This window comes from Podarcis vaucheri (assembly GCF_965113315.1).
Source record: "Podarcis vaucheri genome assembly, chromosome: 2".
NCBI lineage: Eukaryota > Metazoa > Chordata > Lepidosauria > Squamata > Lacertidae > Podarcis > Podarcis vaucheri.
Genome location: NC_138760.1, coordinates 33,797,876 through 33,810,358, shown reverse-complemented (window position 1 = coordinate 33,810,358; position 12,483 = coordinate 33,797,876). Strand labels below are relative to the sequence as shown.

At 45.6% G+C, this 12,483-nt stretch overlaps 1 protein-coding gene across 1 annotated transcript; it reads right to left on the bottom strand.

Annotated features, from left to right (window-relative positions):
- Nucleotides 1-731: 731 nt before the first annotated feature.
- NPTX1 (neuronal pentraxin 1) lies at nucleotides 732-8,525 on the bottom strand. Its single transcript, XM_082214450.1, has 5 exons — nucleotides 7,974-8,525; nucleotides 7,386-7,593; nucleotides 6,136-6,380; nucleotides 4,854-5,033; nucleotides 732-2,570 (listed from the first exon to the last, which is right to left on the bottom strand). The coding sequence occupies exons 1-5, from the start codon at nucleotides 8,484-8,486 to the stop codon at nucleotides 2,349-2,351; spliced, it is 1,368 nt and encodes a 455-aa protein (XP_082070576.1). The 5' UTR covers nucleotides 8,487-8,525; the 3' UTR covers nucleotides 732-2,348.
- Nucleotides 8,526-12,483: the final 3,958 nt, after the last annotated feature.

Genomic DNA, 12,483 nt, shown 5'->3' with positions numbered 1-12,483 from the left:
TGCTCCTATAGCTGCTTTTTTAGGACAGCACAACTACTGGATTAAGAGCTCTGGCTTCTCCAGGACTTATAGGAAAAGACAAAGCTGAGTGGAGCAGTTCCCATGGATTGATTTCTTTTAAAGTTACCAATATTTTAACTGGTGGCTCTTCTTCTCTTTTTTAATACAAAAATGTGTAGTGCTGTTTATCATGGGGAAGAATGCTTTATCATTAGCCACCTTTTTCCAGCCATGCCTGACCTATACTATCGTGCTTGGATGACTTTAGTTTTTGAATTGTTTTTAAAGCATGAACTATCACTCAGCAAACCCCCCACAGCTCTGCATTAGCCCATGCAAGCAGGCAAGCATTAGACCAGGTAAAACACGATTGAGGCACCTACTGAAAACATGCAAGAAACGACAGTACACCCCTTGCCTTCCCTATAAGCCTGCAGGAAATCTAAGGGTACCATAAACTAGGACGGAATCTATAAAGAGCACTATGCAACCCATTGTCACTAAAGGTGGTAAAATAGGCACTCTTATCTAACCAAAACACAATCCTTGCAAGAAAGGCCAACCACTACACCTTCCCAGCCTCCTAAAATAGTTGGTGCCCTTCAGGATGCAAACAGCTCCGTCTATAGCACGATAAGAAACACATACATTTTGCCTTTTTGCAGAGGTTTATCTGAAGGCTCCACATACAGCCTGTTAGGTATCCCTTGTGCTGTTCTTTTTTTAAAAAAAACAAAACAAAACATAGTGCAGGCTCTGTTTCTGGTTATTGGGCAAAACAGATGCATGGAGAGGTCACAGCCTCTTCTTAATTCCCTGGGGCTTTGGAGCAAAACCAGGATTTGCACTTTATTCAGTTTCTTGACACATTTGCTTAAAACCTCTCTCAAGCAGTTCCTTATTCCTTTCACAAAGGAAGAGCTATGAACCTTTATGAAAGTGAAGTATACCTCAAATCTCATTGGGTCCAATAAGCACAGGGCAGGCAAGGCTCCTTGCGCTATACATCCTGCCACCTGCAGTGAACCCAATTTGTATTTAAAAGGCAAAAATCTCAGCTCAGCGGTATGGCCATGGAAATCGGACTGCAACCACATGCTTTGCATCCGACTACCACTAAAACTCCCCCCTACCCCAGCCCTTCAGGTTTATGGCTCTTAGTGAGAGTAAAGGAGCATTGGTAAGGGTTTGGGAATGCCTCATAAAGTCATAAGAAAATAGTCCCATCTTCAAGCCAAGTATTCTTGGGAAAGGCCCAGGGTGCATTACCTTTGGAGGGGAAGGCAAGTAGGAGCCTGCTGTGGAACCAGGAAGGGAGAGGTAAGGGGATGGACCGGGTGATTTTCTGCCATCTTTGGGTCACAGAGTTTTGGGAGAAGCAGTAATCAATGCCTGTGGAAGGAAGGTTTTCTGGACTACGCATAGGCTTTGTGATGGCTAACAGAGGCAGATCCTTTAGGCTGTACAGCAAAATGAAGGCAGACAAGGGAAGGGAGCTGCTCTGCAGCTCCATTAAAATAGGTAGGAGCCAGCTGCTCCTACAAAAGACCAAGGATCTGGACAAGTCGTCTTGGATCCTTGAGCTGGCAATGCTCCTGAGTCTCACATGTACCCTTGGGGGGCAAAGATGGCTCTGTTTGCTCCGGCCATAGCCAGAGGTTTACACAATTGGTGGGGGAGCAATGAGAGACCTGAAGAATTTCAGAGAACAGTCCTACCCCCACCACCACCCTCAAATCTCCTAGTCAAGCCACCATCATGCGTTTCTCAAAAAGCATTTATCCTCCTATCACTCAGAGAATAATTCGTAATAAAAAATAAATATCTGCCCACAGGTGACTGGCTGCTTAAAAGACATAGAGTAGAGTAGGAATATAGAGATATCCTTTAAAAAGTATATGCAAATGAAGACAAATGTGCTGAAAGAGTCGCACCAGCCCAAAGGCACTCAGGCATTGAAACAAAGTTGGCAAGCCAGAAAAATCAGACCATTCATGACGAGACTTCATAAAGCAAAATGGAAAAAAGATAATAAAGTCTCGATCCAAAGGAGAAAGGGACAAAAGAGTGAGAGAGGGTGGGGTGGGGGGACAATGAACCCTCTCTTCAAAATTGTAGGGTTGCAAAGTCCCAGGTTGCCTTAGAGTTGACTGAAAAACTCCAAGTCTCCTAGATTAAAAAAAAATGATTGATTCTTTAGAACAAATAAAGAAGATATTTTTTAAAAGAAAGACAGAAGAGAGAAAGGAAATAGATTTGTCCATAATTCATTCCTGGGTGAGGAGAATGTCTGTTAACCAAGGGTTAAATGGATTTGGAATGGGAAGGGTGGGGAAGAGCAGCATTTTTTAGTTGATCTGACGGCAGGCTTCAAATGTCCATTTGGTGGCTCCACCATAAATATCAATGTTGGTCTCGGACCAGGCTATGACACTACCAGACAGGGCTTTGGTGCTGCACGTGGCCAGGTTGTAGATCTCCCCTGGGGTGAGCTTCCGATCCCAGATGTTGAAGTGGGCTAGTTCTCCCACAAATGCCTGGGTGGCATCAAATCCACCTCCAAGTGTGTCCTTGAAGAGATAAATTGAAGATAAAAGATTTGAAAACATCTCACCCTGGAAATACGCAATATATATCCTTATCTAAAAGTTAGTTTTCTGACCCTAACTTGAATTAGTAGGATTCTAAAATGGCATCTCTATTATTTTACATTTTGGAAAACTCTAGGGCATTTTTGTTGGGTTCTTCATTTTCTTTTTCCCTGAAAACCCCAAGAAGGATAACTCTTTGTGCTGGAATATATATTAAGATGGCATGCACATTGTAAAATTTTATATATAAAAAAAGAAGACCCAAGAGGTAAGTCAACACTGGGAATCCTACAGTCTTGACAGAGTAAACACTTGAAATGAGCCAGAAAGCTTTCGTGGCAGCATGCAAAGGTCAGCAGGAATAAACTGCAACAGAGAAGTTCAATAAGGAGGATGCGACGTGCAACCTTTTAAGTGCATCTTCCATGGATGGAACTTCCAAAAATAGAAACTTAGGCCCCTGGTTCCAGCAGTGCCAGTATGTCTGGAAAGGAGAAGGATGGAGATGGAAGTTGTTCCCTGAGGAGACTTGCCTGCAGCCTGCTCTGCTATCTTCTAGGTGCTAGGAAAAGACCTTCTATTTTTCCCATGCTGTTTTACCTTTACAGTACTGGATAACTCTGTCTCTAATTAGTAGTGTTAAATTTTGCAGTGTTTCTATTCTCCTTTCATTCTGTGGTATAAGGCACTCTGAGAATTTTGAATGGCAGTACAGATTTATTTATTTTTTAATGTAAATTTGTATGCACATGTAAACGAAGGCCTCGCATGTTGTTTTGAGAGAGGAAGAAGACAAGTGGTGTTTAAAGAAATGGGCCGTGGTGATTTGCTATGATCCTCCATCTTGAGACTTTTTTGGATGTGAAAATATTTTTTAAAAACTGAAAGCCTGCACCAGAATAATTGGATACCATGACTTTCGCTTTCTGACTATGGCAATGTATCTGAGTGAGCATGTTGTATAACTGGCAGGCAGAGTTGATCTATGTCACTTGTGCGATAAGTGATGGGGAAAATAACTGCTTGTTTTTATGAGAAATGCAGGAAGGAAATTTATATGCCCTGTGGTGTGTAATTCAGTGTGAAATAGTTGGTTAGCTTTAGACATAGAAGCAACGAGGACAGGACCCTTTCCAGGACTTGCATATCACCCTGTAAAATTTGAATTATAATTCGTGTGTGTGTGTGTGTGTGTGTGTGTGTGTGTGTGTGTATCCATGTGCAGGTGTAGATGTTAGGCAGCACTGTTGTCTCTACCACTGTCAAAATTGTTATGTGCCCTGAAGATCCCACTTGTTCCATGGGAACGTCAATCCCCATTCCTTTAAAATTATGAGTGGTTGTGTATGCAAACATGTGTGTAGTTCACGGGGTAGCTAATGTGGTGCACTCCAAATGTTGCTAAACTCCAATTCCCATCAGCTCCAGCCAGCATGACCAATGGTCAGGGATTATGGGCACTGAAATCCAGCAATATGTGTGGGGACACCATGTTGGCTACCCATGGTTCAATTGTTCTTTAATGTGCATGACTAAAGGGAACAGATTGGTGATTTTCTGTGTCTCCTACTCATTTTAGAACTCTCTCACCACCACCCCCATACCATTTGGTCTCCTCCCTCCCTCTCTTTAATCTCCTTCTGTTCTTATCCGATGCCTAAAAAACTTCATCAAATTTTGCCACAGTTGTTGTTTTTAAGAGGCAAATTTCCTGTACTGCCCGTGGCGGAACCACTTTGCATTCATCTAACAAATGTACTAAATGCTGACTCTGACAGGCAACCTATGAAACTATCGCTGCAGTAAACCTTATGCTGTAGGTTCAGAAGGTATGGAACGCCAGTATGGCAGGTTGACATAACCATGCTACATTGGCACTGGAGACCCCGGCATATGCACGATGAGACCTGCTGAATACAAGGCGGATTCTACTATGTAGCATGTGAAGCTGCAGTCCCCAGCATTTCCTAGTATGGCTGGGAGAGATCCCTGCTCAAAACCCTGCAGAGCAGTTTCCAGCCAGTGCTGAAAATCATGAGCCAGGTGGACCCAATGGTCTGACTCTGGCAGCTTCCTGTGTTCAGAGGAATATCTAGGTCTACTACACTTAATCCAGAGCAGCACAATCTGCAGGTTTTAACTATAATGCTTAGGCACCTTCTCTACCAGTCTTTCTAATCAAATTGCTGCAAACCTTGTACAGACCATGGATAAATTCCAGTGGCCACCCCTTCCTCCTCCGCTGCCACCATGCTACCTTACCTGTTCCTGTCCCAAAACAAGGACCCCTTGTGGCTTGATAGGATGATAAGGGGCCAGGTTTTCCCCATTGCCTCGTTGTGTGCCATCTTGATAAGCTTCCCAGACACCATCCCGGGTTGTCCATGTGATGCAGATATGGTGCCATTTCCCATCGTTAATGACAAAAGGAAGCTTTGCTACCTGGTGAGAGAAGAGGGAGATTGCTGCAGTCAGGCATGCCCTATAAAAGCAAAAGCATGAACTGTACAGTACTAGAGACTTCACCAAGCTGGTGGTCTTCCCGAACCTGCCCTGTTATGTAATACATTCAATTTTCACATGAACCACAGAACCTTCTGGTTCCCATTGATAGAGAGATGAAGATTTGATGGGGTGGCAAGCATTCTAGATTCTTAAAACTCCAGTAAGTGGAGATAATGACAATGCTTATTTTAACTTCAAGGACACAGGATCAGGTTTTCTGACCCTAACTTGAATTAGTAGGATTCTAAAATGACATCTCTGTTATTTTACATTTTGGTAAACACTGGGGCATTTTTGTTGGGTTCTTCATTTTCTTTTTCCCTGAAAACCACAAGAAGGATACCTCTTTGTGCTGGAATATATCTTGGGATGGCATGCCCATTGAAAAAAATGTAACACAAAAGGAACGATCACACTTGTCAAAATGTGGAGGTGCTGTCACACAAGCTAGGGTTTTAAACTAATAATTATAATAATACTGTGCATATATAAAGGTTGTTCTTTAATGGCATTTGTATTTCATTTTGGGCCACAAGAAGAAAAATATTGAATGTCTGCTTGGTAACATACACAGTGCTATATAATGACCTTAAATTTTGGAGAAGGGATTGGGGAACTGGGGCTTCTAAAAAAATCACTTATTTCTCTGGAGGGCAAGCTAAATATAAGCTCCTCCATTTCTTTTTTCTTTTTTTCAGATATCCCTGGGTGTCTTTATTTAAGTTGCTCCAGAAAAGGGGGTTGGAGCCTGGGGGGGCTTTAACTCACTTCCTTTGTTTTCACTTTGAAAGCAAAGCTGCTGAATTCCAATACTGCTGGCTGCAGTATCGACCAGCACCAGTGGTTTGCAAATACATACTCACCATGTGCAAAAGATGCCACAAGGTGTTTGCAGAAAGGGGGCAGAGTTTTCATTATTTAGCCATTATGTTAAATGCTGGTTTTGTTGCCACTTGTTTTATTAATTAATACATTTCTCCCCTCCTTACCCTTAAAATCATGCCATGGCAATTAAAGGATTAGAATACTGGTCACTTACCTTATCATTGATAAGGATCTCCATGGGATTATTGCCCCACTCAATAAGCACTAGCTCATTGGCTTGCCCAGGTACTGCATAAGAGAAGGGTGTGCCCACACCTGGGGAGGCATTCGATTTTATCCACATGCAAATAGTAAAGGCGTACATCTCTGGCAGGCTTTTCTTCACCTTGGCATACATATAGTTGGTTCTCAAGGGGAAAGTCAGCTGAAACTTATCTGTTGGCCGATTGTCTTTCTGGCCTGAGGGAAGATAGAGAGGGTGTTTGTCAGAGGTCTTGAAGGGTACTGAGTCTGCAATCATATGCACTTACCTGGGAGTAAGTTCCATTGAACTCAGTGGGGCTTACTTCTGAGTAGACATGCATAGGATTGTGCTGTGCAATAGGATTGCACATGAAATAGGGTGCTCCTATTTGAATAATAGCATAGATGTAATTCTAAAATGTACAGGAAGGTCTTGAGTCTCCTTCAGTGGAATTTTGCATAGAATTGTCTGTCTGTCTGTCTATCTGTCTCTCTCTCTCTCTTCATTATATAATGAGCCTTAAGATGGCACTGTTTAAATCCCTCCAGCACATTTCGGCACTCTAATCCTAGTCACATGGACAGCGCTTGGGGAATAGGGTCTTTTCTCTCCTTTCCTCTCCCCCCCCTTATTTATTTTTTACCACAAAGCTAAAAAGCGCTAATGAACACCAAAAAAGGAAAGGAGCAGAGTATTTGACTGGACACAACAACTGGTTCTGTTGAAGTTTAAGATGCACAAATTGCTTAGAGGAGGGAGAAAATGTTAAACAGCTTGTCCTAGGTCACTTAGAGGGTAGACCCCAGTGCATATAGACGAATTAATTATATTAGCAAATTGAAGGTGCAATTTTTCTACATAGGTGTGCCGAGTCAAAGATACTTTGCTAACATAGATGAGGTAGTTCTTTCCTACTTTACCAATATCACTTTGGAAGAATGAGATATTACCTATTTACTGTCCTTTCCCATTATACATAAATACACAATCACAGAGACACACTCACTTTTGTCCATGAATTCCAGGGAGGATCAGAGTTGCATTTGCTCATAATTTAAATGAAAAGTAATAATTTCTTCATCTCTTTTAAACAGAAGGGGGGGAGAACTGCTTTGTAAGGGGGGGGCGAAGGTGAGCTGTTTTTCTCAGGCTGCCTCCAAATGTGTAATGGAACAAAATGCTGATCATTTAAATCTAAGCTTTTCTCAGCTTCTTTTTACCTTTCTCTAGGTCACTGATCCTTTGGTGAAGGGAAGTTAAAGTGCTTTCTATTTTTCCTCTTTCTTCAGTCTCGTTCTTGGGGTTGTACTTGCCTTCTTCCAGGCTGTTAATTCGGGACAGGACTTGCTTCTCTAAGTCATCGATGTTATTCTGGAGTATCTCCTTCAGGGAATTGGTCTGGCTGGAAGAATTCATCCTACTGAATTGCTGCACGGGGTGGGGGAGAAGCAAAGAGAGTAAGTGGATTGTTGCAAACCAAATTAACACCACAGCATTATTTACTACAGACTCATCCTGATGTTTGCTACCCTGGCAGCTAAACTCACGGGCAGCTTTCCAAGCAAAGGAGCACCGATTTATCAAAGGGAAGCACCCAAATTGCCACAGAACCCTACTGTATGAGAGTGGGGGGGGGGGAGTGGCAGAGAATACTTCACATTTTGCTGCAGACATTTTACCTCGGGAACAGGGCAAAGGGTGCAGCATTAAATCAACACCGAAGACGGCAGGGGCCGGCCATCCCAAAGCCACGTCTGACGTGTCTCCTTTTCTAGTTCTAAGGAAAAACAGAAAGGAGAAAGTTGTACCTCCAAGGTTTCTAGTCTTGTTTTAAGCGACTGCAAAGTTTGCCCAAGTTGGGTCAAGGTCTCGGCAGCCGGAGTCCGGGACAGATCCCCCATGGTGTTTTTCGAAGAGCCGGTCTGCTTCCTGTTGGAGCTCCCTCCCGTTTTGGATTCACTGGGGACCGTGTCCAGTGAGCTCTGGCTCTCACACCTGCCCAGCTTCGTGGTTAGTTCCCTGATGGTTTCCTTTTGGTTCATGATGGTCTCCTTTTGCTGAAGCACCGTTTCCCGCAGCTGTAGCACGGTGGTCTTCAGGTCTTCCGTGCTGCCGCCGCTCTGCATAGAAGAAGTGCACATGTCCGTATCCAACGGCACCGAGGTGCAGATAAACCGGGTCTGCCCGAAATTCTGGGCGCATCCTCTCAAAAAGAAGAACGAGGCCAACACGAGGCTGCACCGCACCCCTGCGAACATGGCCGGGGCAAAGTTCCCAACAGACGCGGCGCCCCGGAACGCTGGAGTTACTTTCAGCACCATGGAACTGTCCGCCGAACTGCTGAGCCGACTGCGGTACGCGGGCTGCTTTTATAGCGCGCGGGAGGGGCTACGAGCCCGCTGACGTCACAATGGCGTGGAATCCCTGTTTAATTGCCTTGCGAACGCCCCGTTCCCCTGTTCCGGGCAGCCGAAAGTGGAAGGCGAGGGGTCCCGGTGGAATTGGCCGAGGGGGCCCGGGAATTGCCTCTGCCGCCTCCGCTTCGCGTCGCGAATGGAACGGTGGACTGGGAGAGCCCGCGGTGGGCGGGGGCGCCCAGGGAGTACAGGGAAAGAAGAGCCTTCGCTGTGGCCGCTGCGTAAGGCTCGCTTGCACGTGTGCGGCGCAGAGAGAAGCAGCGCTCCTCGGCCCGGCTGGCAGCGAGGCTGAGAAGAAGCGCGGCGTGTGCCTTCAGGGTGCTGAAGTGCAGGAGGGGGTGCGCAAGGTCATGTCTGCGGTAGCTCGCGCCGCGCTGGAGCAAAACTTAAGGCTGCAGGCTTAGAGAACGCCGGGCGATGGTAGTGGGGTGTGTGTGTGTGTGTGTGTGTGTGTGTGTGTGTCCACGTGCGTGTGTATAACCCCTATGTAGTATGTGTGCAATCGTAGGAGCCAACTCCTAGGGGCTGAGCGGTCTTTAGAAACCAGCCCCCCCATAAAATAATTGAGGGGACTGCCCCCTCCCCAAGTTGATGGGCATTGCCATTCAAATGGTGTGTGCACCGCATCATGTGATCAATTATGCAGGGCAAGGTGTACCTCTCCCCCCCCCCATATTTTATTCATGTTGGCACCCTTGTGTGCAATAGACACTAGCTGGTGTACTTGTGTTTTCGAAGGAGTCATAGGGGGTGTAAGAAAGGGACGACAATGTTATAATCAGGATAAGGTTGTATTTGGCGGCGGCGGGGATTAACCTGTGGGCCCCCAGGTGGTGCTGAAGGCCAACTCAGGTACTCCCAGTCAGCATAGCCAGTGGTCAGGAAGCATGGGTGTTGTGTAATCCGGCAAGGTCTGGAGGACCACAAGTCCCCCCTCCCTTCCCTAGATGATTGGAGGTTGTGTGCTTATGTTTTAACGCTGGAAGAGGCTACTTTAGGATAGGAGTCGTCTAGCCACTTGACGATTTTCAGGCGCAATCCAGCCCTGGGAATCTGTGCACCAATGACGCACACGCAAAACTCTTGCATGCCTTCCAGAAGCCTGTGGTGTGTCACAGCTCTTCATGTGTGTCACTATGGCAGGCGTCTGAAAAGAGGAAGCTGTCGTGACACGTCTGAATGAGTCCATCCGTACCTGGAAAGAGGGAGTGAGAGCTCTTTTCCACAGCCCTTGCTACCCCTCAATCTCCCAGCTTCTCAACTCGTCAGTAGTTAAATCCTAAAGGAGGTGCCAGTGCGTCAAGCATCGCCCCTGGCCTAAAATCCTTTCCTCCTCGTGCTGCTCGCTTCTCTGGAGCGTAAACCCTCTCTGTGATCACTCAGTGGCGAGAGAATTTTGCTCATGCTCAGAGGCCCACGACTGTGCGCCCTGACACAAAGGAAGCTCTGCTTTCAATCCAACTCCGCTGCCCTTGGCTAATTCGTGTGGTCGCTGCTTTTGCTTCAGTTAAGTTCCCTGTTTTGGGAAGCAAAACCGGGAAGCTGCTGCAGGATTTGTTCCCAAAGCCGCGCTTGCTCAAGGAAGCAGCGCCCGCCTTCCCCTCGGCCTCTCGCGGGAAGCTCGCTCTCATTTCTCCTTCTTTGCCCCCCTCTTCCGATCCGAGGAGGACCATTTCACGGGCTCTGGGTCGCAGCAGCCATCCAGCCAAGCAGGAGCGTGATGATGCGGCCTGCGGGGAAAGAAAAAGAAGCGAAACACGCCCGGATACTTTGCTCAGGGCCCTTCTGCTGCCGCTCCTCTTCCCAGCCAGGAGATTCGCTTCCAGTAAAGCAGTCCATGCTTTCCCGCAAGAAGCATCCGCCCGAGGGATGCGCCTCCGGAGCAGACAGCGGAAGCGGCTCATTTCCTCCCGTTTCTAGTGGCACCGACTGAGTGCTTGAATGACTGGATCGTCTGCTCCTTTGCCAGGGCACCGGATACCTTCCTGCACCGCGGCGCCTCTGGGGCTTTGGGAGCTGAGAATGAAGCGAGCGAGGCGATCTCAGCCTCATGTCCCCTTCTCTTCCTCCCTCTTGGAGATCTTGGCCGCGCCAGCGCTGGCTGGAGGCCTGAGGAGGGGCCTATGCGCGTTGCTGTTGTCTCCCGGACAAAAGTTACCCCTCCAGAGCTGCTCTTATCGAATTCAGTGGTGGTGGAGACGAGGGCAAGGTTCGCACAGCAAGCTTGAAAGGCCTGCATGTGGGTATTAGACTAGGAGAAACTGCAGCAAGCAGGTTTTTAGAACATTGGTTGTGGTTGATTAAAAATAGTAATAAACACCAGAGTCCAGAAGTCTTGGTGTTCCTGAAGAATAATCATAAATGGAAAGGGAAAGGAGGAGACTTTAGGGAAAGATGGGGAGGGGCACTGGATACAGTGCTGGATTTATGTATAAGCTAAACAAGCTATAGTTTAGGGCCCCACTCTCTTGCGGACCCCCCAAAAAAATTAAAGGGAGAAAAAACTGGATTTACATTTCCAAAATATAAGATAAAAAACAAATAAAATAAAACCTACATACAACAACATGTTTTGTGTTGTGTAGGCTCCTATTTGTTATGTGCAAATGGCTTTAGATACCATTTAGGTCCATAAATTACCATACAGCACATATTCAACACAAAAAGCAGCAACAATTTGTTGTTGACAAAGGACAGCTGGACATACAGAGGGCCCCATTGCCTTCAGTAGCTTAGGGCCTCATCAAACCTAAATCCGGCCCTGACTGGATAATGTACATAAATGGATTGTAACCAAGTTTTACTCAAGAGCAGACCTGCTGAAATTACAGTAATTACGCTTTAATTTCAGTGGGTCTTCTTCGAGCAGGACTATCATTGGCCTCAACTCTGTAGTCTCAAAAAGTGTTGACCAGTAAGGGTTTTCTGGTTTCCATTCCTTTGTTGTAGTGTTCAGGGAGGAAGGGGCAGGCCCTCTTCACGACAACGCCAGCAAGCTATACCTTGCTCCTTTTTGAAGAGTATGCAGCAAAAATGAACTTCTGACCAAAGCACACATTCAGTAACAAGCCGGGTTCCCCTCCAGGCAGCTTTGCTTTAATACTCTTATTCTCATTAATTTATATGTGATTTTTCAGTTTTATACATTTCAATAATTTTACAATCATTTTAACATTTCGAAACTCGACTTCCTTCCTCCTCTTTCTGCAGTTCCTTACATTTATTTTTAATACTTTCTGCATTTCCAAATTAATTTAATTTGCTCATTTATTCAAGCGGCTTAGTCATGCTGGCCACATGACCCAGAGAAACTGTCTGCAGACAAACGCCGGCTCCCTCGGCCAGTAAAGCGAGATGAGTGCTGCAACCCCAGAGTCATTCACGACTGGACATAACTGTCAGGAGTCCTTTACCTTTTTTATAATACAGGTTATTACAAGAATCCTGCCAATGTTCTTATCTGCTTATATTTGTAAATATCCAATAAACCATTTCCATTCTTTTATAAAAAGATTGCTATCATTATTTTTTATTTTTCCGGTAGGCTTCGCCATTTCTGCACAATCCATAAGTTTTGTATCCATTTTTTCGCTGGGACTTCTTTCCATTTCTGGACACACAAACAGGCACTTCTTCGCTTGGGGGGTTGCTTTAATATTCTATCCTGATTTATTATTTTTTTTTAAAAAAAGTAGTAGTTATGGTAGACTTAAAAACAAAAACGACCACCTCTGCTCACTAATTTGTGACATTTTGGTTGGCCTTTGGCGTTTTTCGAAACCCAAAGCGCCATGCCCTTCCTCTCTCCCTCTGCTTCGGTTGTTTAGCGGGCTTCGCTCAGAGAGCAAAGTTCCATCCATTCATTTGGCCTGCGGAGGTTGGACAAGTCAGCCCCCAGGAG